The sequence below is a fragment of the Ipomoea triloba genome, chromosome 3, assembly GCF_003576645.1.
Source record: "Ipomoea triloba cultivar NCNSP0323 chromosome 3, ASM357664v1".
Classification (NCBI taxonomy): Eukaryota; Viridiplantae; Streptophyta; class Magnoliopsida; order Solanales; family Convolvulaceae; genus Ipomoea; species Ipomoea triloba.
In genome coordinates, this window is record NC_044918.1 from 16577761 (window position 1) to 16603740 (window position 25980).

At 36.2% G+C, this 25980-nt stretch overlaps 3 protein-coding genes across 3 annotated transcripts; 2 read left to right on the top strand and 1 right to left on the bottom strand.

Moving 5' to 3' along the window:
• Positions 1 to 1931: 1931 nt before the first annotated feature.
• Positions 1932 to 6490, top strand: LOC116011672. The gene is made up of 7 exons (XM_031251074.1): positions 1932 to 2074; positions 2279 to 3923; positions 4500 to 4933; positions 5028 to 5189; positions 5381 to 5456; positions 5773 to 5928; positions 6063 to 6490. The coding sequence occupies exons 2-7, from the start codon at positions 2289 to 2291 to the stop codon at positions 6195 to 6197; spliced, it is 2598 nt and encodes an 865-aa protein (XP_031106934.1). The 5' UTR covers positions 1932 to 2074; positions 2279 to 2288; the 3' UTR covers positions 6198 to 6490.
• Positions 6491 to 7090: 600 nt separating this feature from the next.
• On the bottom strand, positions 7091 to 14780 carry LOC116012454 (protein Brevis radix-like 4). The gene is made up of 6 exons (XM_031251987.1): positions 14659 to 14780; positions 14326 to 14549; positions 13809 to 14200; positions 9333 to 9468; positions 7988 to 8376; positions 7091 to 7597 (listed from the first exon to the last, which is right to left on the bottom strand). Exons 2-6 carry the CDS (start codon positions 14443 to 14445, stop codon positions 7519 to 7521), a joined length of 1116 nt encoding a protein of 371 aa, XP_031107847.1. The 5' UTR covers positions 14446 to 14549; positions 14659 to 14780; the 3' UTR covers positions 7091 to 7518.
• A 3707-nt stretch (positions 14781 to 18487) lies between these two features.
• Positions 18488 to 24126, top strand: LOC116013955 (phospholipid:diacylglycerol acyltransferase 1-like). The gene is made up of 7 exons (XM_031253924.1): positions 18488 to 19446; positions 20077 to 20299; positions 20514 to 20797; positions 21020 to 21344; positions 21621 to 21880; positions 22201 to 22694; positions 23741 to 24126. The coding sequence occupies exons 1-6, from the start codon at positions 18986 to 18988 to the stop codon at positions 22682 to 22684; spliced, it is 2037 nt and encodes a 678-aa protein (XP_031109784.1). The 5' UTR covers positions 18488 to 18985; the 3' UTR covers positions 22685 to 22694; positions 23741 to 24126.
• Positions 24127 to 25980: the final 1854 nt, after the last annotated feature.

Below are 25980 nucleotides of genomic sequence, written 5' to 3' on the forward strand. Positions count from 1 at the left end.
TAGGCTTTGTCTTCATCTGGGACTAGCTTCATCTAGCTTTCCAGGAAACATTTAGCTATTAAATGTTCTCCCTTTAATCATCAATGGTAGCAGTAGCAAAGTGGATTAAGCCTTGAGTTTTAAGCAAGAGGTCCAAGGTTCGAATCATAGCTTGGACATCCACCATTTTGTTTTGTTTCATAACATATTTGCTTTAGTAGCCGTTACTTTTTGAAGGAAATTGTGGTTGGGGCAATATCCATTGTTTTCAAAGTAAATATTGATTGGGAGAAGAAAAGTAAATATTGATTACCTCTTTGAGTGATGTTCATTTAGATCTCCCCAGTCCCACAATACAGTGAAACTCCTTGGAAAAACAGTGGGGGCAATATTTAAAGCCAAGAATGGCTCCCCTCTTCCATCAATAACAAAGGAAGAACTATAAGCCTATAACACAACCCTATTAGATTCCAACTCATAATCAACACTTGATTTTGTGTTCCATGCCCGCTAATCAACATACCAATAAATATTCCTACACGGTTGAAAAATCGTGATATTCTAACTACTTTTTTCGATCATTACATTGTTGTCTGAAATTTCGTCAGAATATTATCGACGGGTTGTCGGAATCCGGCCCTAATGGCTTGTAATAACATGTCATTAATTAATTTTTGGGCTTAATTATCAAAATAAATTGTTGATGAATGCAATTGTAACTTTAAAAATTTTAAACTCGGATTTTTTTTTTTTGTTGTGGTAACGCTCTTGATAATAAATATACTCCAGTATCGGTCGGAGACCGTATGGTCGGGAGGCCGGCAGTTCGGCCCGATCGGTTCATGGTCGGCGTCACGAACCGAACAGTACCTTCGATCGGCCAGCGGCGTAGCGTGTCAAAAGTCGTCACGTGCTCCCTCTCGCTTGGGCCCGGTATGAGGCGGGCGCATGCGCGCCACGTTCCCGTCATGCCGGAGGCCCGGCGATCATGCCTTTTCCCTCTTATAAATACCGCATTTATGAGGAGAGAGGGGATCTTTTGGCTGATTCTTGACTAAGCCTTGAAGTGAGCTCAGACAGTAGGAAAGCCCACTGCCGACCCGCCGAGCCCTTCGAGCCCTTATTCGCTTTGTAAATCGGGTTTGGATCTTTGAGGCAATAACAGATCGTACTTTCCCGTTTTAGCTTCGTATCCGTATTTTGCACTATCAGCTCTTCTAGAATTACATTTAATGTCCCTTTATGATATGCCTTTCCCAATCGGCACCTTGGGTCGGTAGCCCGGTTCCCAGGGTTAATTTGTCAAATTATCGTGTAGACCATGGTCCACATAGTATTATGTAGACCATAACAAAAAGTACATTTTTAATATACTAAAAGTACATTATTTGCGTACTGAATGTACATTATACAAAATAATGTACTTTTAGTACTCAAATAATATACATTTCTTGAATACAATTTACATTTTTAATATACTAAAATTACATTATTTATGTACTTAATGTACATTATTTAATAATATGATTTACATATTCACTAAAGTTTGTATACTTATTTGACCTTTTCTCCATTTTTTTTTTGAGTTTTACTTATAATGTAGTATCTGTTCATAGCTACTTTCTCAATCTACTGAAGCACAAAGAGTCAATAGATGCCTCTACTAAGGCTCGAACCCACTCCCTTCCATATGAGAGTGTACACCGGGTGCCGCTTAGTAGCGTAACTTACAACGTAGGCCATGATGCACCGTATAATTTGACTCATTCCAAAAGTTGGGCCTATTTGGTTCATTAAGTCCGAAATGCTATTTATGTTGTGGGAAGTTCTAGTCCAATTGTATTGGACCGCCCCAAAAGCACCAGAAAGCCCGGCCCATTATTTTGGCGGGAAGCCTAACCGGCGGCAGCTTGTCAACAAAGCTTTCCCCCAAAGTCCTATTACGGAAACCCTTGAACCTGCGAAACCTCCCGCCACGGCTGCTCTCCTGTCGTTAACCGCTGCTATTTCCACCGGAATATTCCCGTCACTCTCACCGGATTATGCCTCATTTCTGATCGTTTCGCTGTTGCACGCTCATTTCTTTCCATTAACGGTCTTTTGCTCTAACTCTCTCACTGGCATTTGCTTGATTGTTTTAGTGCATTTCGAACTCTAAGCATGTAAATATCTCGATTGAACTCATCTCATGTGCATCTATTTCAAGCATATATGCATTTACGAGTGAATATGTACTTGTGTTGTTAATGTTCGAATTTTACTGGCTAATTTTCTCTTTAATTGTTTGGTCTGGTTTCAGTAGTGTAGAAATGACGGTTTTGCGATCTCGAGAAGTGGTTCCTACGCCGAAATCTGTGGATTCGCTTAAAAAACGTAAAAAAGAGGTCGTGGAACCATCGACTCCAGAGAAATCTGTGGAAGCATTGAGCAATCTGCCGGGAGAGACCACTCCGCTTACAGGCTCTTCCAGGAAGCGTTCAGTACCTCCGGATGCTGTACCTAGGCGGAGTCTTAGATTGGCTGCCAAATTTAGTAATGCTTTTTCTGATATTAGTACTGCTAGTAATGGATGTGATGTAGGAAATTTGAAGGATGGTGATGGTATTGAAAAGGGGGGTTTGGGCCTTGAAGAAAAGGGAGATAAGATCATGGGAGAAGTGGGCAAGCATAAATTGGTTAGTGTAGTTGAGGAATTAAAGATAAGAAGGGATACCGTGTTGAACAATTGCGGTGATCATAGCAGGGAACCAGTTGAATGTTCTAAGGAAGGAAGTCGGATGAAAAGACGGCGTATGGAGGTGGACACAATACGGTTGAAAGCACAAACAGAGGTTGACACATCAAAAAGGTTCCTGAGTTTGCGCTCAGGGAAAAAGATTATGAAAGAAGTTGAAGTAAATAATGGGGGTTCTGTTTTTGTTACTGGAGGAATTGAGGGTGGTCAGAAGTCCTCTCCTGGTAAGGGGAGTGAGGATGTGCCAAAAGGTTCCGGGGCCCCAGAAGTCCTACAGTTAATCTCTTCTGCAGTGACAAATTTAAAGTTAAATGCCACCATGGATGGGGAAGGAAATCTTGAAAAAAAGAGATTAACTGTAGAAGAGAAAGGTAAAGGAAAAGTTGCTGAGAGAACGTTGTTAATGGCTTCTAGTTCTGTGAGATTTGAAGTGGATCTCTCAAACAATAATAAAGATGTTACTGGTGTCAATGCCACGAGGAGGCTTAGTAGAAACGAAAAAGGAAAAGGAGTTGTGATTGACAATGATTTATCCAATGATTTTTGCACATTGAATAAGGATTCTGGATCTAAAGTAGAAACAAGCCATGCTGCTGAGCATGAAGCAACACAACATGGAGAACAGATCAAAGAGTCTACTGTGAATGTGACTAATATAGAAAGAGGTTACAGGAAACAGTTCAGGGATATAGCTAAGCGAAGTGCGCCAAGATTTGCTCATTTCTCTTCCCAGGAGGAAGGGAACCTTGTTGATGAGGCTGTAAGAGATACTCAACCACCAAAAGAAGTATTAGGAGACTGGCCTGGGCCGTTCTCAACTGCTATGAAGATTATCCAGGATCGTGAAAAGAATATGGATAAACAGACTAAGACGGGTTCTGTCCCAGAAAGTATGGTTGCACCACTGTTATGGAATCCAAAAAAGGATACGCAGCCCAATCAAAGGAGAAAGATTATTCCCTCGTTGCGAGATCTGTGCATGCACGTTCTGGTAAAGAATGCAGATGGAATTACTTCACTTGATTGTGTTCCTGATGTACTCAGACACAAACTATGCAATCTACTCTGTGATTCTAGGAAAATGAATTGTCAGTTTCTTGGACTTCTTACCTCTGGGTCTCCTACTGAGATACGCCTGACGGATTGTTCGTGGTTAACTGAGGAGCTCTTTATAAATTCCTTTGAAAGGTGTGGAACCAGCAACTTAGCGGTAAGGTTTTACTTTCTCCCTATCTTAGATTGTTCACCTTCCCGTCTGGGCATAAGTTTGTCAATTGTCATGACATGAGAATAATGCTTTATGAGTTGTTCATTGCATGGCTAGGTGAGTCCAATCTTACTTGGTAACACATAACTGAATGCTCTCTGCTGCTGTTTCTGCCCTAATAAAACTGTCATGTCCAGTATGCGCCATTCAGTATTGCCAGATATGCTTTTTATTTTGTTTTTATCCCTGGTTTGCTTTTGACCCTTTTCTTGAGTCTTGTCTAAACTATTGAATCTGTTGTGGTGTACATTATAGGTGCTTCCACCTCTTCTTCTGCATTCACCTATCTTTTTCTAATTCACACATGATTTCCTATTATTTACAGTTTCTGTTTTCAGCAAAAGTTGGTGTTTGGCACTCCAACTATGCATCCTGTCAAGTTTGCACTAATATATTGCAGGACTGTCCATTCTTTAACTGATGTTTCAATAAGCATTGTATTTGTTGAATAGATATTTCCTTGATTGTGTGGGATTTTACTTCTTTCCAGATCTGAATATTTTTTATTGTTGGAATCAGGTGCTACAACTTGATCAATGCGGTCGCTGTTTGCCAGATTTTACGCTTTTAGCTACCTTAGCTCGCTTGCCAAATAGTTTGCCTGCTCTAACTACTATATCTTTGAAGGGTGCTTGTCGTCTTTCAGATGTTGGGCTAAGCGCTCTTGTTTCTTCTGCACCTTCTTTGAGATCCATTAATCTTAGTCAGTGCTCTCTTCTTTCTTCTAATGGTATCAAGTGTTTGTCTGACTCATTGGGGTCAATTCTGAAGGAGCTGTATTTAGATGACTGCGAAGCAATAGACTGTTCGCTGGTTTTGCCATTTTTGTTAAAACTTGAACATTTGGAAGTTTTATCAGTAGCTGGTATCCCCAAAGTTTGTGACGATTTTGTTATAGAGTTTGTTACTCAGCGTGGTCATAATATGAGGGAGCTTGTTTTGAAGGACTGCAAGTAGGTGTTCCTTAGCATTTTCACAGATGATGCTCCCTAAAATTGTTTTAAGCTGTCATTTTGATTGGCATTGTGTGCCTTTTGTTTGATACAGGAAGTTGACTGACCGTTCTGTGAAAGCTGTTGCCGAATCTTGTCCCAGATTATGTGCAATAGATCTCAGTAACTTGTTTGGATTGACAGACTATTCCGTAGGTTATCTTGCTAATGGTTGTAGAGCGATTCACAAGCTAAAGCTCTGCCGGAATGCATTCAGGTGGGTTTTACTTCATGAATAATTTTGTATTGTGTGAAAGCTGCGCTTTCTTTTATAAGCTAACCATAGTAATGGATATTATTGAATCATGTACACAGTACACTTGAGTTTTTAGTATTATCCTGTTGCTAAAGTTTGCTCCTTTTTACAAGAAAAGAATAATGGAGTTCCTTTTTATGCTCTTATGACAGTGATGAAGCTATTGCTGCATATCTCGAAACTAGTGGAAAGTGGTTGAAAGAACTGTCCCTCAATAACATAAAAAAGGTATGAAATTGATGTTCTCGCTCCATTTACAGTAAAACTTGGTCTTGGAGGTAAAATGCACATTATAACACACCTCAATTTTCTTGTTTTTCATCTGTCTGATAGACAGTTTCTTAATTGTTGTCTCTTTTACTTACCAGAACATAGAGTTCCTATATTGCTTTTATTTTTCTGATATGAAGTACTGTTAGTCAATAAATGGATGTTCATTGTGCAAAGCTAAGCAAGCAAAAATCTCAGTGGTGTAAGGGGTGTTTTTAATTTGTTTCGCTCTTATGATGATTTATGTGCTTAAAGTTGCTGCAACATTTTGCAGGTGTCACACAACACTGCAATGTCACTCGCAGAGCATTGTAGAAATTTGGTGAGTTTAGACGTGTCTTGGTGTCGCAACCTGACAGATGAAGCCCTGGGGTTGATCGCAGATAGCTGCTTATCCCTAGAAGTTCTGAAGGTGTTTGGCTGTACTCAGGTTTGTTTTTCCCCAATCCAATGATTTGTTAGTTACTTGCTGTGTTTCGCAATCTCTTGGTCATTATATTGCTGAGAGTTTATGATGACAGAGCGGGGATCATTGGTTTTTTTACATTTGGGCGTTTTGTGCAGATTACGGAAGTGTTCTTGGATGGCCACTCGAACCCACAAGTTAAAATCATCGGAAGGAAGTTGACCCCAGTGATGGAGCATCTAAGTTTGGCTGATCCTCTGCAACAAGGTCCACTACTTTATTCATCTGCATAGCATAGCATAGCATAGCATAGCATGCCAGATGAATGTTTTTTGTGTACGTTTTGATGCATGCATGCATGCATGCTTTACTCATCTGCCAGATTGCCCACTCGGAATTGGACATTGATAGGAGTCGGCTTCTGGAATATAAACACTGAAATATTATATACCCTTGTTTTGTTTTAAGGCCAGGGAAACTAAGGCCTATTTAGGGGATGTGGAATTTTTAAACAGGGTGACTTTTGATTGGGAACTTTTTTGCCCTACTATTATATTTGATGCTTATTATTATGTTTGTTTGTTTATTTTTGTTATGTTTATTTTTGTTATCTTACTATTTAGATTTAAATCCTTTAGTAGTTACAGGACAAATTTCATTATTCTTCTACTTCTCTACTTTTATAATTATGTTAATAAACCGAAATTCAAATATTGGGTTCTGGTTTTGGATTGTACGCTTGTTACCGTGGTCAATTTGTTCGAATCGAACTGTGGTCATCCGTAAAAATGAAAAAAAAAATTGTCACTTTTAAAAAATAGTTGAGAGGCTAATGTGGTACATAAGATAATTCATGAAGATAAGTATTTAATTTCAATTACCATTTCGATACAATGTTTGAACCAAACCCTCTCTTGATTTGCAAAGATTTTCAAGAATGGTATATTACCTAAAAAGCATTAATTGATTCTTTAGATGTTTGTAACAAAATGGTTGAGACATTCTTTAAGACAAATCCAGTTGATGATGCCATCTCATTAGCTGATGCCAACCAATCATATTGTTGCACCTTGAGAAATTTGTCACATACTGTTACCTTCTAAATTAAAGTTTGTTAATATGATCAAAATTGAAGATTCATCTTGGAAAAGGAAATGAGTTTAGGCAAGAGTAATAAAAAGAAACATTTTGGGAGAAAGGAAAAATTACATATGCATTAAGCTTTAAGGTATCAAGGATTGCAGTCTCTAGAACAGAACATATATAGTAAAGGAAAAAAGAACAAATAAAATAAAATAAAAATTCCCCCGTATTAACATAAAATAATTGTAAACTCCCATATATACCTAGTAGTAGATTTGAAGCACTAAGAATGCTCTTTCATCCATTGTACTCAAAATTAAATATTGGAAAAAGAAAAAACCACGTACAGCAGAGAGTGCCGCCCTGGATTCATTCACACTTAAAGGACCTCCATCTTATGGTGTTGCAGAAAAACAAGGCGCAACACCAAAGTGCTATCTCACCCCATATATTTCCCCATTCTTTAAATTATATCACCAACTTCAGGTGTATATATATATATGTGTGTGTGTGTATATCACCATTGTTGATTCACAAATACTGCTTATGTATCCTGGCTCGGTTCTCTTCCCACCATATCTTGGCATGCATCTCTCCAAAATTTTCCCGGCTGCATTAAAGAGTTAAAAAGGTTATATTGTGTAGTAGAGAGGGGTCTAGGGCTAAACGGCCGGCCTAGGTAGGCGCTTATGCAGCTAACTAAAAAAGTAGTGCATGTGTGTTAAGGTATATATATATATATATATATATATATGAAAAAATTAGCAATACCGAGCTGATCGAATTAATTAAGTTAATTCGATCGAAATAGACGAGTTAACTCAACCGACTTAAGTGCTAGGCTGACGCCTAAGCCACCGGTCACCTAGACTAGGTCTATGAGGAAAATCACAGCGGTCTAAGGGCACCTAGCACCTGTGCCTAAGCCAATTTTTGCAACAGTGGTTAGGTCTGGAAATAGCAGATGGAGAAAGAGGATATGATAGCAAGCAAATTAAACCTGAATCTAACACGTCTGAGTTCTCTTTTTCCATCGGGCAAAGCTCTAATAGTGATGTACACTCCAGCCTCGTCCTGCTCAACCCATTCGCTCTCCAAATCACTGGCGTTGCTTATGGACAGCTCCCCCGACCGGGAGGTGCTGGTCCGCATCGACGCCGCCGATGCCGACGCGTCTATTGATGAGATCTCCGTCTTGGCACCGCTGATGCTGGAGAGCTTTGGAGTGGAAGCCACGCCGCAGGAGTCGTAGTTGTAACGAGAGTTCATTGATTGTTGCTCCAGAGACTCCGAGGATGAATATATAGGGCGGTATAAGGTACGAGGTAACCGCTCTTTGTTTAGTGGTGGCGTTACTGGACTCTCTTCTGCTGATTCTATCTTCAAACTCTACAATATTAAATTAAACAACAAATTAATCAAAATTGGTCATTGCTTTTACTTACAAACTACTCCATAAATCCATATTATGATCATATTAATTGCTTGTTTTCTATATTTTACAAATTGCAACCCTGAAATGAACCTTATTCTCCCAACAATGATTTTGGATTTGAATTTTATGAATATAATGTCAAGCAATGGGAGGCTTATAGACCTGGCAATTTGCAACACGACTTGTTAACATGATATGAAACAGAACATGAAAATTAAGGATTTGTCCCGGGTCATTAACAGGTTGATCGATTAAGAACTCTTAAAATTTGTGTCTTAATTGGTCATCATGTTTAACCCGTTAAGAACTCATTTAACTAATATTTACATTAGTTATTATGTTTATCATATTATGGTATATTATGAATTGAATATCTTTACTATTTTGTTGGATTTAATTGTAGAATTTTTAAAAATAAAATTTTATTTTCTAAAAATAAATTTATATGAGTTTTCGTGTGAGTGGACTCAAAATGTGTTAATTGAACATGTCTATCGTGTATACTCGTTTAAACTGTTTATGTGTTTGTGTTTACAACTCTAACATGTTAACTTTAACGGGTCGTATTTGTGTTTAGCCTTATCATGTTCATATCGTTATTGTGTCAATTCATTAACAAATTTGTTTACAAAAATTGCCAAGTCTACTCCTTATAAAGAGCTCGGCAACAATCACTTCCTAAATTTGTTAGAACCCAATGTAAGGTCACTAGTGGGAGTAATTTTTTTTTTTAAAGATTATTTTTGGAAAGAAAAGAGTCGTTAAAAAACTAAAACTTTCTTATAGTTTCTGTAGTAAATATGAACAAAACCCCCCATTTTATTGAAATAAATTCTTATAAAAAAAAAAAAGAAAAATTAAATGTGTTAATAAATAAACATAAGCATATCTTGGAGAAGAAAAACCATACCTCATCTTCGGATCTGGGTGGTGTTGGTAAAGGGAAAGCTTGGCGGTTTAACCTCTGCACATTATATAGTTCCATTACTTTGTCATAATTCTCTGCCCACCACTTCTGAGCTTGATATTTGTTAAACATCTCTCGACTTTACCCCCAAAAAGAAATGAAAAAAAAAACAATTATACCTTTTTGGTTGGACAAATTGGATTACATAATAAGAGGAAATAAAATTAGGAATCTACTATATATATATATTTTGAAATCATTAGCAATCTACTATATAGTCGTACATGTTCTTAAAATTAGTGTACTAGCATTTGGGACATGTAAGTCAGTTGAAGCGGTGATTTATCACATTCACCAATCTCTAATGGATGAGAGTGAGAAATATTTAAGTTTGGAGTTGAAAATAATGTTCTTAGAACTATACTAAATATTGCCAAAGACCTTGTGGTCGAGTGGCACCCGGTGTCCCGGTCTTAACTTAAGTAGCTATGAACAGATACTACATTGTAACAGAGTCAATAGTACTAAAAAAAAAAAAAACTAAACTAAATATTCGGTGTTATAATATTCATCATAGGTGAATTGAATATTCATTTATTGAGTTAATACACATATTCTATTCATAATATGCCAATTCTGGAATGTAATGAGTCTCTCTTTTGCATGAGATGAACAACGAACTATATTACAATGTTCACAAATGCAGGTGGGGGAGAGGGGGCTGGGGAGGGGAAAGTAAATAGGCTAAAGTTGAGGGGGTCAAAGGATAAAAAAACATCATACCACATAATCTAATGATTAGATTATCTTATTATATATATGAAGGGCAACTCAATAATGGCCTACCACTTACTAGTCTACACAGCTTTTTTTTTTCCATCGACAAAAAGGGTGTATTCCCATAATTTAAGGGGGACCATAAAGCAAAAACTGGACTAATTGGGCTGTTACATTTGACTTAGCTTAGAGGGCATCCTACCAAGAAAAAAAAATGATTAAAAATTATTTCATGGGGATGGATACTGACTCACAGTCCATTGAAACAGGCTATCATAGAAGATGACTGTTCACCCAAAGATTTGGGTACTAGTTAAACTCAATATTAATTATGGTGTTAGGGCATTGGAAAGAATCAAATCTTTGACCAATTTTAATTTGTGTGACTATTAGGCACCCCTAGGGCAATAATAAGTTCACATTCTTATCTAAATCTAAGTATGAGCATCTTTTAAAAACAATAATAAGTTCACATTCTTGATCCAAGTATGACTATCTTTTAAAACTTTAGATTAAGTTTTAATAAGTTGATATACGTCAAAGATCTTTGGTGTTTTGCAGTCACATTATACTTGAGTTAATTAAAAAAAATTAAATTATTGTCATACTCTATATGTATGATTTCTTAGCTCTTATCACTCCAATCACAAAGTTCACATTTAAAATTAAACTTATTTAATGTAATTATGTACCTTCAATTCCACTCGAATCACAAATTGTTAGTAAAAATAAAAAATAAAAGTGTTTCTATATACTATACATGCAAGAGACCTCTAATGGAGTAATGTCTAAAATATTACTGGTACGTGTTACGGTAAAACGTTGTGTATAAAACCCTATGTTCATATACTTTCAACTCGTATAGTCGTATCTTTTAGTCTTGAAATTGTTTTAATTAGTGCTAATAATTACAAAATTTAAAAGATTATCTAAATTGATTATACAGATATTTACAAAACGTCAATAAAACACCTCAAATCCTTGATGGTTGACACAAGACCGTACAAGCGAGAAAAACCTCCTAAGTAATGGTTAAGATTGTGTCTTTTTCCTAAGAAGAACAAGAACTTGAAATTAAAGCTCCCAACCAGTTTGTCCCTTGATAAGAAGCCAAACTGGAATCCACCTTTTTGTCATCACTCTAGTGTGGTACCAGCATGGGATTTAATTTTTGGGTATGTGAACAGCGTTCTTGGTTTAGGGACGACAGACAAAATGTGACACCAAATAGTCGCAAGATGACAGATCAAAGGATTGCGCGTGACAACAACATTGAAAACGAAAGCCGTGAAAATTGCCCGACATGATAAACCATAAACGACCCTTGCTACAAGAGTTTCTCATAATTTCACTTGTGCCCCCTATGGTTTCTGACAGTAACATTTAACGCGCTCTTTCTTTAATAATCACACCTATATCTCTCCAACTTGAGGCTACTAATCAAATTCAATTAATCAGATCTTAATCTAATCTTAGTAGCTAATCTCGAGCACAAAAGCCACTCACAAACCCAATATAATAAACTTAAATTTTAAAAAATAAATTCATTAGATGAGAATCACGTAAATTCATCTATCTAAAACTTTGTTATCAGTCAACCCAACATGGGTCAACAATTGAGTTTAGCTCTAACATGGTTCAACCCAACATGTGTTTAGCTATATATAATATAAAATTTTTTTAAAAAAAAAAAAGAAGAAAAAAAAAAAAAGCTAGGCTGAGTTGGCCAGCTAGGCGGCCGGCCGCCTAGAAGGTAATTCGCCTCAGCTTGGGTGTCTAGTGCCTAAGCAGCCGCCTAGGCCGATTTCTGTAACAGTGGCTCTAAAAAGGGTTGCACCTACACACATTGGTTTTGAAATCAAAAAGGGCTAAATCACTCTCATTTAAAGCTACAAGTCAAACTCAATTAATCAAATCTTAATCTAACCTTAGAGACTAACCTCGAGCACAAGATTCATTCATAAGCACAATACAACTAACTTTCAAAAAAATAAATATAAAATTCAAGATATGAAAATCACGTAGCGTTATTTATCTAAATCTTTGTTACCAGCCAACCTAACATGGGAAGATAATGGTGTTTAACTTTATAAAGGCTCTTTGTGCTTCACTTGGTTGAGAAATTAACTATAAACAAATACTACATTGTAACAGAATCAACAGTACTAAAAAAAAAAAAACTTTATAAAGGGTTGTAAACATAGGTTTTGAAATAAGAAAGGGTTGAATTGACACCAAGAAGAATCCAAGGGGGTACTAGTGAAATTACCTTTTTTTGGTTTCCAACACAATGAGAACCAGACAAGAGTACAAGACCCACCAAAGTTCTCAATGAGTTTGTCTTTATGGACTTTTGGAAGGAATCTTTATTACTATATCTTTCCTTTATGGTTTTTCCTTCATGATCATAGGGTATAATTACTCTTGAAACCTACTAATATTATTTGGATTGAGGATTTAGTTTTAGGTGGAGCGTCAAGAATTTTCTTTTGGCACGCTTTGTTCCTGGTAATAATCACTAGGTTTACTTTCTGCATGAACTGTACAAGACATTGATCAATTAGTCCTCCTTTGGTGTTAGGTTGACCACCTAAGTGCCACTCACAGAGTCACAGTGGTAACCGACGGTAATAAATTAAACCAAGCTTATTATTCTTAAATCTAGTTTAAAGTTTAAATATTATGAAATGATAAACAAGTATTTAAATAATTTCTTTTAATACTAAAATATTATATATAGTACTAGAAAGAGACACTTATCACTTTTTATAGTGCATCAAAAGTTATAAAATAAAAGTTACTCGATTTAAGTGATTAAGAGGAATAAAAGAAGATTGTGACCTCAAATTCCATTATTTTTTTAATTGATCATTTCCATATAAATTTGCATCTTAGCGTTTCTTTTTAAGGTGATATATATTATCATAATCTCAGTCACAATCTCAACCTCGAAATGAAACATCATTAACCCCTAATGTATACTTAGGTAGCCACAATCTCAACCTCGAAATGAAGCATCGTTAACCCCTAATGTATACTTAGGTTGCTACACTTGAATTTCAAAATTCTGACCCGCCCCCTCCCCCCCAAAAAAAAAAAAAAAAAATAGTGATTTGAGAACACTATTATTGAGTTTTTTTTTTTTTTTTGGTTAAACCACGAGGTGTCCTGAGTACACCATAAATGTATGAAACACATTTAAGTCCGTACCATACAAGAGGGGGTTAGAACTCTCGACCTCTCTTAAATGACAAGATTGCATGGCTACTCACGCTAACTAAAATGGTTACTTAGTTCTTTACCATCTCATAGTCACGTTGAGCTCTCCTGATGTCTCTTTCTAGAGAAATAAAATTTTCATATTCAATGTTGTTGATATTTTTCGTTATTATAAATGCTAAATATATACTTTATATAGAAATTTTCTAAACCAGGAAGAAGAAATTAACCCCAAAACGTCCGATCAAATATGTGATAAAGATTCTCAGTGTTGTCTTTTTCACTAATAAAATGCATTGAATTTTAATAGATTTTATTAAAGACAAGACTGAGGGTGGGGGAGGGGGGTAAAACCAATGCAACAACGAGTAATATCCTACCAAACAAGAACAGTTAATTTTGGTAAAATCATGGAAACTCTAAGGAAGTCAGGGTAAAAACAAAATAAAATAAAATTACAGTGGCGGAGAAAAAGAAAAATACCTGAATCGAATCCGCTTGAGATCGTTGCCGCCACGTGGCAGTGAGACGAAGGTGATCAAAACGCCGGGTTCCACCTGCGCCACCCACTCCTTGGGCTCGCTCTCCTCCACGAACACCACCGGGTCAACTCGCCGGCCACTCGCCGACGCCGACATCGACGTCGGCGTCACTTCCCCGCTCGATATCCCCTTCAGCCTCGCCTCCAATTCCTTCCTCCCAGCCGTCGAGCTCGAGCTGAAACTCCCCGTCCGCCGGTACGACCACCGGAACTTGTCCTGCGCCGCCACTAAGTCCGCCGCGCCGCCGCCCCCGTTCCGCCGCTGCATCGGCTGGCTCGTACACGAATTGCAGTTCTTATACGCCCCTGACGCCTTCAACGCCATGTCCTTTATCTACAAAACCAAAATTCACCTAAATCAAATTCAAAATAAAAAATAAAAAAATTCTCTCTCACACATACACAACTATCAATCCCTAAATCCTCCCCATATAATCCTCCATTTACTCCCAATTTCACCTGAGAAGTGAGATTCTTAATCGCTTGCTTGCTCTGTGGAGCAGCATTGGGATCGAACTTTTCCGGTTGATCAAACGATTCATCTCCAGATTGCTTGGAACGAGCAATGCAAGTAAGCATTTTCTATCTCTCTCTCTCTCTCTCTCTCTATCTCTCTCACTATATCTCTTATATATATACACAAATTCCGCAAAATTGTTGAAACTGATGAGGTTAAAACCGCGCTGCAAAGCAAAAACAGAGCAATCAGATCTTATACATACACAAACAGATGCAGATTTAAGCATATATACAAAAATATGTGACGATAATGATGATGATGATGAAAGAGACCTGGAAATTGGAGGGAGAGATGAAGTGGGAAGAGTGAAGGTGATAGTTGGGGTGCTTATGTATGCTCTCCAACGCTTCTATTGCTTTCCTTAAATTGCGCCACCATACACAATACTTCCAATTATTTATACAACTAACTCATTTCTACGTTAATTTAATCTTACAAGTATTTCCACTTTTATTTTTTTAGATACACTGATTTTTTTTAATGATTTCAATTGTTATATTTGTCAGATATAGTATAAAATCTTCTTAATATGTGTGTATATACTACTCTCTCTCTCTCTCTCTCTCTCTCTCTCTCTCTCTATATATATATATATATATATATATATATATATATATATATATATATATATATATTATTTTTTTTGATATTGTGAATTGAAAACTAAATGCGAAAATTTGAATAAACATGACTAACTCTTTATCTAGTCATTCTACAACATTATTGGTTCTTTAGATATTTTATATTGTGTTTTAGTATGGATGTCAATTGTACTCGTACCCTGACAGGAAGAAGCGTGGATGAAAATCAAGAAACGAGGTCGGGGTGAATTTACAAACACACACACACACATATATATATATGTATGTATATGTATTACTTTGTATATAATATACTCTAGATAATTTTAAGTGGACTTTAAATTGAAGATGTATGTATATGACTTATTTATTTAAATGTATTTTAATTTCTAATATTTTTTTATAAGTTATAAATTAGATAGGAGATTTTCCATCTCCGGATAATCCTTCTGAGGATGGGGAGATTGTTTTCTTCCGGGTTATGGATGAGAAATGGAGGAAAAAGTCAGGGGTAGGGGTATGCCATCACCCGCCACATTGACATCTCTAATTTTTAGTACCTTTAATTCTCTAACGAGATAATACTTGTAATATATGTATATTAGCCTATTAAGAACTATTGGTCAACCTACTAGACCTTAGTCTAGTAGCACAAGAGGCACAATTGGTAAGGCAGAAGCCCAGTCAAGAAAAGTGAATATTACACATTAACAAAATTTACATAATGTATACATTCGCATAGTGGTTGCAGATTTCTTTTGTTATATTAAAAAAAGTAGTGATTAACTTCACTTGTTGATAACTATGAGGTCAACGACACGATAAGGGCACCGAACCAATTTGGCAACACAACTAGTCACCCACTAGTCAAGGGCTTGGTCAACTCCTATGGTTTAATCCCTAGAGACTGATAGACAAGATAACAGCTCAATGTTGTTAATTAAACATAACATCTAGCCTTACAAGAGATATCATTATGTTACTTAAATCATAATTGCTTGAAACATTAAATTGTCAAAACAAGTTGCTTAGCCTATATGTTATCAATACTATAAATATAATGTTTTTTTTTTAAATAGAACAATTACTCTAAAACATTGATGCGGTTTGTAATTAAGCATCAATAGATGCCTTAGGAAGTAGGAACTATGCTAGAAAGGGGAATAAACCCTATTCTTACAAATCAAACTAAAGTAAACCTATAACAAAAGTGAAGTAAGAATAAGCAAAAGGTGGAGGCATTCCCTCTATCAACACAAGTAGTGTAAACTAAAATTAAAGTCAAGTATAACAAAATGTAAAGTAAAATCATGTATATCAAAGTGATCTTAAAAGCAGTCTAATAGTAGGCATAACCTCTAATAACTCTGTTGGCCAAAATAGTGTTTGTTAGTATAATATTGTATTGACATATTTTTAGTCAAAACTAACTTAGATTAGGATGAAATGTTGTTCGCAGTGTTATTTTGTTAGTTTCCTAATCTTGGAAGGTATTGAACATCGCCAGATTAAGGACATTCAACAAGTATGGAATGTAAAGAAGATTGGAGACACTCTTGATGGATAAGATCTTGAAGATATGCTTGTTATTATGATCTTCATTGACAAGGAAAGAAAACTTAGAAAGTCTAAATCCACTATGAGCACAATTTAAAATATAGAGTCATGAAACATTTTTATACAAGGAAGATGAATATTAGTCAGGGAAACAAAGAAAAAATCCTTACATAAGATTCATATTCTCAATACCTCAAGGATTATGAGCACAATTTAAAGTATAGAGTCATGAAACATTTTTATACAAGGAAGATGAATATTAGTCAGGGAAACAAAGAATAAATCCATACATAAGATTCATATTCTCAATACCTCAAGGATCAAGACATCAAAAAATATTATTAAAAGATCCATTCCCCAAGAGGTGGAAAAAACACACAATTTTCCAACATATTATCTTGAGAGTTGAGAAGTACTGAGAAAAAATAAATTCACTTAAAATTAAATGTACTATTGGTGCCACAAACTTGGAACCCAACAAAGTCAACATTGCCCCCACTGAGGCTTAAACCTATGACCTCTCACTTGGGAGAATCACTTCATGCCGCTTAACCACAAGGTCTTTGGCACATTAAAAGCTTTTGTGTCAACAAATATTTAATTCGTTTTCTGGCGAATATATTGCATAAGTCTTCAAATGCCACATGCGGTGTTCTTTCCATAGGCCCACAAAGTCGAAAGATTGGGCCTGCTTAGGCCCAAATATGCTGAAAATTGGGCCACCCAGAAAATGGGGTAATGGTTAACAATCAAACCGAGTTTTCGTTAAAAACGATATAATGATGTTCCTTAACACCATCAACTTGGCAATAGTCTTTGTCACTAGAAGAAGACACAATTAGTTTATTGTGTTTTGTTACACTGTCATGGAACTGCTTGTTTTTCTTGGGACATCGCATCTGCACTCTTTTTACTTAACTTTGTTTGCTTCACATATTACAACAATTGCCTACTAGACGACCCTTCCCTTTCAACAATGACTTAAGCAAAAAATCTTTATTTTTTCTTTGCAACGTGTAGGGTTCGAATTTTATCATGGACCAAAAAGTTAAAGTATGTATTTGAACTTGTTATATGCGCTACTATATTTGCTCTGTCGGACAGCTGAATACATAGCGTAATTTCACTTTTTCCACTAGTTTTTGAGGATTGAAATAGTTAGTAGTACTTACGTTTGAAGTTCAAACTTAATAAGTTAAATGTTTAAAAAAGTATAAAACAAATACTACTTTATAAAAAATCATGAGTATTTTAATATATATATATATATATATATATATATGTGTGTGTGTGTGTGTGTGTGTATGTGGGGATACATTTTTCTTCTTTGTAATAAAAAATGTTATCAATACATAAGTCTACAGTAAAATTCAAACAAGTGCAATTGAAAAATCATAAGTCTACTTCATGACAAACTATATGTTTAGTGCATAAGTTTACTTCATAAAAATTCATAAGAATTGTGGTTCGATTACCAAAAAGAAAATATGAGGATTTTGAGTGATTAATAATGTCGTTTTAAATATCATGTAAAAATATTATGTTTCACAATAATGTTAAGACGGACAAAGATGTTAAAAAAAAAAAAAAAAAGGACTAATGGGATGACATGGACCGAAAAAAGGAAAAAATGACTTAATATTTAGAATTGATCAATTGAATAGATCAAAATATCATTATATTTAACGTAATAGACAAACTATAATCATACTACAATAATATTATGATCAAATGACATTATTAAAAAAATAAATTAAAAGTAAATTAATAACTGTAATCAAAAATAAAATCATTTGCATTACTTTACTATTTTTAGTAATTGATTCCTTATCACCGTATGTCCATATCATCATACTTTCCTAGTTTCCTCCGAGTATCAAAAAATATTTTTGAGAAAAAAATAAAAAAGGGGAAAGAAAAAAAAAACTTTCGTCCAAAATCCGACAAGTGGACCCGGACACCCCTACTACACCGATACAGATTCGCATATTTATCTCTCTTCTACAGTTCTACTCCATAGTTTTAGATTCTCCGCTGTGATTTCTCGCCGGAATCTTCGTCGGGTCTCCAAACTACCTCATCTCCGCCGCCCAACGCCCTAGAACCTACTCGTATAAACGATACATCTAGTAGCTTCGCCATAAATATAAAATATTACGGAATATTTTTTTCTCCGCATCTTTTTTGTTTTTGTTTTTTTTTTTTTTAAATTTCACTCTATACGGCTCTTCTTGAACTAATCAAGTTTTTGGCCATATTCTCTGACGCGTATAGGGGCTAGGGCTAGGGTTTTCAGAATAGCATTTTAGTTGAATTGGTTTTGAGCTGAGCTAAACTGAAATTCTTGTTTGTTTATTACTCGTTAATTGAGTTGAGCTGAGCTAATCGTTACTATTATCTGTGTGTTCAAGTAATTGGAATCTGGGAATTTATTTGAAGGAGCTTTCGAGTTCGTATTTATATGGTGTATAAGTCGATACTGAGGCGGAGAAAGGGCGGGGAAAGCAAGAGAGCGTCGAGTTCAGAGGCTAAGAATGAAGACAATGAGAAGAAGAGCTTTCAAAGTTCGAATGCGAATGCGAATGCGAATTTAGCTTCGAGGAAGGCGGGGAGGAGATGGAGCTGTGTGGACAGTTGTTGCTGGTTTGTGGGTTGCATATGCTCGATTTGGTGGGTGCTGTTGTTCATGTACAATGCAATGCCGGCGTCGTTTCCGCAGTATGTGACGGAAGCGATCACCGGGCCGTTGCCGGACCCGCCCGGCGTGAAATTGGCGAAAGAAGGGCTGAGGGCGAAGCATCCGGTGGTGTTTGTGCCTGGGATTGTTACCGGCGGGCTGGAGTTGTGGGAAGGGCACCAATGTGCTGAGGGGCTGTTCAGGAAGAGGCTCTGGGGTGGTACCTTTGGTGAATTGTACAAAAGGTAAACAACTTTATACACAAGAAAATGAAAAAGTGGAAAAAAAGATTTCTTGATAATGTGTTCTCACAACAAGTGAAATTCACTCCATTAGGTGGGAGGACTAGTGTCTGGCTACTATAAGGAGTTCCCTCAAGCTTGATGTGTGTGCTTGTCCATAATCTATCAGAACCAACTAAGATGTCCATGCTGGCTTTCTTGATAATGTATTTGTGTTTTTGATCTGTTGTGTGTTGAGAAATTGAGTTTTTTTTTCCTTGCCCTTGTGGATTTCATAGCTTAGTTGCTAAATTTCAACTCTGCATTAAGTTTAGGATAGAAATAGTATCTCATAAATCTCAAATTGGTCCTCAACTGTCAATTCATCCTAAAAGGTCCCTTGACCATGTAAAAATTTACCCAATTTAGTCTTCAGTACAAGTAACAGAAGACTAACATGACTACATGAGTAAAATTTTGCAGGGTTAAGGGACCAATTTGTGAATTATGAAATAGTCTATGGATCATTTTTGGGTATTAATTCTATAGGATATGAACTACATTCCTCCATTGCAATGGGTTTTCTGTTGACTGTAATGTGAAAGAGAAGCTGTTGAAATCAATATTGAATATGTATACATATTTGTTTTGCAGACCATTGTGCTGGGTGGAGCATATGTCGCTGAACAATGAAAGTGGACTTGACCCTTCTGGTATAAGGATCAGGCCTGTTTCTGGACTTGTTGCAGCTGACTACTTCGCACCAGGTTATTTCGTATGGGCAGTTTTGATTGCTAACCTGGCTCGGATTGGATATGAGGAGAAGAACATGTATATGGCTTCTTATGATTGGAGAATCTCATTCCAGAACACTGAGGTACTATAGATGAAAAAAAGTCTGAGAACAGTATTATGGAGACCAATACTAATCTGGAAAACTGTATTTGATATAAGCTAGGACTGATGGAGAACTGCAAGCATGTTAAGATTCTTTTCTCGAGATTGCACTTAATGATATCTGTTTAATTTCTTGATCTTGATTCTTTAAATGATATATTTTCAAATGAAATCATAATTTGCAACATCATCAGGTACGGGATCAAACTCTAAGCAGGATAAAAAGTAACATAGAACGCATGGTAGACACAAGTGGTGGCAAGAAGGTGGTTGTAATTCCACATTCAATGGGTGTTCTATATTTCTTGCATTTTATGAAATGGGTTGAGGCACCTGCTCCAATGGGAGGTGGCGGCGGGTCAGATTGGTGTGCGAAACACATAAAGGCTGTGATGAACATTGGTGGGCCATTTCTGGGTGTTCCAAAAGCAATCGCGGGATTATTCTCTGCTGAAGCCAAGGATATTGCCGTTGCTAGGTCTTTCCTTACTGCCACAAAGCAAAACTTCCTTTTAAGATGCAATGCTAATGTTCCATGTCTATTTTAATAGAGAAGGGATTTCAAAAAGTTGCTCTAAACTCTGCTAGTTTGTTACTTGTCACGAGGGTAACCTCAGCTTGTTGTGCAATTCGAGATCTTTGTTTATCTTGCTCTTGAGATCATTGATCTGAATTGCCCCTTCCGTTTTTTCCTCTGCAGGGCTATGGCGCCAAGTTTTTTGGACAGTGACAAGTTTGGCTTTCAAACTTTACAGCATGTGATGCGAATGACTCGTACATGGGATTCGGTAATGTCTATTATACCAAAGGGTGGTAACACTATCTGGGGTGGCCTTGATTGGTCCCCGGAAGAAGGCCATGAGTGTAATTCAAAAAAGCTGAAGAACAATAATACTCACCAAGCAGCCAACATTGTTACAGGAATTTTAGGTAATGCAACTCATGCAAGATATGGAAGAGTAATATCGTTTGGGAAGGATGTAGCCGAATCACATTCATTGGAGATTGAGAGAGTTGACTTTCGGGTAATTTTCCAACAACCATTTTAATTATCTTTGCCAACTGCATATTTTAAATTCTACTGTACTATCACATATTAGATTTTCCAAAATGACATGAATACCTCGTTCTCTGCTTAGTTTCCCATTGCGTTTAGGACAGACCTGGTTCAAGATGGTGAATTAGTTCAGCACTAGGCCTTAATATTGGCTCGCTGCAGTGTATGGTTGCATCATATTGACACTATCGGCACAAACTAAAATCGAGTCTGATTCTTTCTTCTTCTTTTTTTTAATCTCCAGGGTGCTCTTAAGGGTAATAGCCACACAAATACTATTTGCAGTGACGTATGGACTGAGTACCATGATATGGGTGTTGGGGGTATCAAAGCCGTTGCAGACTATAAAGTTTACACGACTGAATCTGCTTTGGATCTTCTCCATTATGTCGCCCCAAAGATGATGAAGCGTGGCTGTGCTCATTTTTCACATGGAATTGCTGAAAATCTAGATGATAAAAAGTATGCGCATTACAAATATTGGTCAAATCCCTTGGAAACAAAGTGAGACACTGTCAAACTATAATTTCATCTTTTATATCATTTCTCTATTAATTTGCAACAGAGCGCTCTTGTACTACGTTCAATTTTCCTTTTTTCTCTTTCTTTCTTCATTGACTTCTTAACACGAACCCTCTCTAGTCACAACAATGCTTCTATCTTAGGTAGATCTCGAATATTTCTTGCATTCACTGCATTTTTCAAGTTTCTAGACTCATTTGACATCTGCAGAGCAATGTTTTTGTAGTTAGAACATGGACTTCCTGATGTAGTTTGTTTGAAAAACATATCGAGCCTAATATTTGCCTTATGCTGCTTTGCAGATTACCCGATGCACCTGACATGGAAATTTATTCGATGTATGGTGTTGGGATTCCAACTGAACGAGCATATGTATACAAACTTAGTCCTGTATCTGAGTGCTATATACCTTTCCAGATTGACACCTCAGCAGACGGTGGAAACGAGAGCCCTTGCTTGAAAGGTGGCGTGTTCCATGTTGATGGGGACGAGACAGTTCCTCTCTTGAGCGCAGGCTATATGTGTGCAAGAGGTTGGCGGGGAAAGACCCGGTTCAATCCATCTGGAATCCGTACTTACATTAGAGAGTATAACCACAACCCTCCAGCTAACTTGTTGGAGGGTAGGGGAACTCAGAGCGGAGCTCACGTTGATATAATGGGGAATTTTGCGCTGATTGAAGATATCGCGAGAGTCGCTGCAGGAGCTACAGGAGAACATTTGGGAGGAGATCAAGTGTACTCTCAGATTTTCAAATGGGCTGAAAGGATCAAACTGAGACTCTAGATTACATAAGGTGAGCTACAACCATCACACCTCTCTTTACAGTTCAATGATGATTTTGTCTTCCATAATCATTTTTTAGTAGAAGTATACTATGGATTATCCGAGTAATAATAAGGGAAAATTACTCTTTTCACTCGAATTATAGTGTGATATAGTTGATTTCCATCGTCAATTATAGGTGGTTCCACTATTTCCCTATAAATTACAACTATTTTTACAACTATTCACAACAAACATCCAAAACTCTAAAAAAATTGAGGAATTTTTAGGAATATCAGCTAAGTATCTTAATGCCATTGTTCATTTAACCCAACCGAGCACAGAGCGCCATTCTTGTAGCCTATTCAAGATTAGTTTCAGTACTTGCTTGGGTAAACTTGGGCATGGAATTTTAGGGTTCTGGAAACGAGAATTAGAGGAAATTATCTTGTCTATTTCACACACTTGGGTTGAACAAACGATAACATTGGAAAATTTAGCTAATATTCCTAAAAAGTGTTCCATTTTTTTAGGGATGTGTACAGTGAATAGTTAACAGGGTTGGGTTTCCAAATAACAATAAAGAGGAGAGAGACACACGCAGAAAATGGAGTTAATTCCAATTTCTGCAAGATATCTTTGATTTACGGGAAAGCTCACAGTAGAAGCCCGTCTTGTGACCTTAGTTGGCAAAGGACCACAAGTTGGTAAATCAGCTGGCCAGCTCAAACTAAGAAGGCTAATAGACAGCTCCCACAAAGAGTCAAACTTGGAACTTTGTGGTTACCGAGCTAATTGTCTTACCAACTTGGCTGAGTTGCTCCCTTTTGCGAAAGATCTTGACTACATAAACTTGTGCTATGAAATGATATGATTTGCTATAGCTACAGGTGATGATGGCCACACATGGTAACTGTATGTGGTAAACTACATACCCCATCCAATCTTCTGTATATCTCAACTATCTCCTATATGATTCCATTATTACTTCTCATGGTTCGACCTGGCTCTAGTTTATGAAACTGTACTTGTTATGAATCTCTCGAGCTTTTTAATGCGCGAATGGCGCTTTTTCAGGGACCATGAACGAAAACATCAAGGAGAGGGCGTTGGTTCCCCTAAGAGCCCGAGAACTAGATGAACCATTGCTGTATATCTGCTGCGAGTTTTAGTGTATGTGTACATTGAAAACATGATGGCAATCATATACTGGAAAAGCTTAAACATCATCTATGGCTCTGCACAAAATTTGAGCATTTGCTGATGTTTTTCCACTGTAATTACCACAGCTTCTAATAGGTTGGTTGATGCTTATTTAGCAGTTAACACAGTGGCTTGCAACAAGAAAGTATTTCCAACCATTCACTATTCTTTTAAGGTTGTGTGTACATATTGTATAATAACAATTATTATGGGAAAGTCTATTGTGCCTAACTGCCTATCAGCAGCATTTTTTTTTTAAATAGTAAAAATAAAAATATTATTTTATTTATAAAAATATCCTCGTTCTTTAGTTCTCATTATTCACACATCTAATCAAGTACTTTGTTGAAACAAATTGTTACTACTTACTAGGGACCAACCTCAAACCTATTATTAATAATCCATTGTTCCATATCACATTTACAATGCTCCGCAAACCACAAATAATAAATACACTATGTGATCTTTTCAGTTGAAAAGATGTGGGTAAGAATTAAACTCATAATCTTTTGATGTTGATAAGAATCGAACTCATAATCTTTTGATGTGAGAATTATGCTTCACTCGTTCACACTAATAAAATTATGCAGTATGTAAATAATCTACCCTATATGATTAGTCTCAATTTGTAGAGTTCTAATGTATTTTGCTTGATAAAACTTATGTCCTACCAAAAGAAAATAAAAAATCTCAATCCCTTGAATCCAATCATGAGTGACCAATCTATGGCCATAAAATGTCTCCCCAATACCTTCTTTGAGTAGAGTTGATCTTGTAGATAATAACACCAATAAACATAATTTATTCATTAACATCAATATCATATTCATGCTTAAAAACATTCATAAACAAGATAATAACTTATATAACATAGAACTAGATTAATTATTCATTAAAAAATCTATCATGTTATTGTTCATTATATCGTTTGTAAATTTTTTTGACAAGAAGGAGAGACTAAGACGATAAAATATCGATTGTCTTATTAATTAACGTACATTTAATAATAAAAAAAATTATAACAAATAAACAAATGTGCAATGTCAATATAATCATGAAATTGAACTAAACGTGATCAAATTAAACATCAAGAATTAAATATGACAATACCATAAATTTAGAAAGAAGAAAAATTCATTGAGACATTTATCAACTCATAATATGTTTGAACCCCAAACTTGAATGCCCATCATGGCTCCTGATATGAAAATTGGTGGATGAGGTAAATTCAGACCATGCACCCTGTATCAACTAACAAATCAAAGCTTAGCTTCTCGATCAACTTGATTAACCAATTAGCGGATGAGATAAATTCAAACCCTAAACCCAGCAACAGCTAACAAAATAAAACTTCTTAAGTTATTTTGTATTGATAAACAAGTCTGCCCCATACATCTCGACAAATTATTATGTGGACTCAAGTCCACCATACAAGATAGACCAGAGTCCAAAATATGTAATTTACATACTGAATGTTCACAATTTATATATTGAATATTCACAATTCAAATTGTGAATATTCAATATGTAAATTGTGATCAGTTCACCTTGCAAAGTGGACCAAGATCGTATAACTATTGATACATCTCTCAACTCATAATAAGTAACAAAGATAGATGGGAGGAGACCTCCCTTCCTCACAACCACTCTAATTAATTGAATTGGGTTAATGAGTGAATGGTGGCCTTTTGGGAAAAGGCAATCCATTAGATTTGGGTTGCCACTGCACTCCCTGTCTCTTATTTGTCTATTTCAACGTTGCCTAGTTTGTGTCTCACTGAACATCGTCAAACTTCATATTATTTCAAAATTTATTTCAAAATCAAATTTAACTGGTGCAAACCAGATGGACAAAAACATTACTATAACAAACTTTAAGGGTTGAATTGAAATTGCCCAAAATAAAAGCATCTTGGATAATAAATGTCAATCTCATGTCAATTTTCAACAGAAGTGATGAGTGGTCCAATTTTAAAAAATTGTAAAAAGTAAGTACCTTAATGCTAGTAATAATAAGGTAGGTGTTTCATTAAATCTGTGAATGTCAAAGGGAATTCCAGGAATTAAACTGCTACAAGACCCAAAAAAAAAAAAAAAAAAAAAAAAAAAAAAAA

Bases quoted from the DNA above. Each gene is read 5' to 3' on its own strand.
- LOC116011672 (XM_031251074.1), top strand. From the start codon at position 2,289: ATGACGGTTTTGCGATCTCGAGAAGTGGTTCCTACGCCGAAATCTGTG. The intron at 4,934-5,027 runs GTAGGTGTTCCT...TGTTTGATACAG, and splicing joins CTTGTTTTGAAGGACTGCAA to GAAGTTGACTGACCGTTCTG. The intron at 5,457-5,772 runs GTATGAAATTGA...AACATTTTGCAG, and splicing joins CCCTCAATAACATAAAAAAG to GTGTCACACAACACTGCAAT.
- LOC116012454 (XM_031251987.1), bottom strand. From the start codon at position 14,445: ATGCTTACTTGCATTGCTCGTTCCAAGCAATCTGGAGATGAATCGTTT. The intron at 8,377-9,332 runs GTATGGTTTTTC...TTAATATTGTAG, and splicing joins CACCCAGATCCGAAGATGAG to AGTTTGAAGATAGAATCAGC. The intron at 7,598-7,987 runs GTTTAATTTGCT...TCTTTAATGCAG, and splicing joins CTCAGACGTGTTAGATTCAG to CCGGGAAAATTTTGGAGAGA.
- LOC116013955 (XM_031253924.1), top strand. From the start codon at position 18,986: ATGGTGTATAAGTCGATACTGAGGCGGAGAAAGGGCGGGGAAAGCAAG. The intron at 19,447-20,076 runs GTAAACAACTTT...TTTGTTTTGCAG, and splicing joins TTTGGTGAATTGTACAAAAG to ACCATTGTGCTGGGTGGAGC. The intron at 21,881-22,200 runs GTGAGACACTGT...GCTGCTTTGCAG, and splicing joins TCAAATCCCTTGGAAACAAA to ATTACCCGATGCACCTGACA.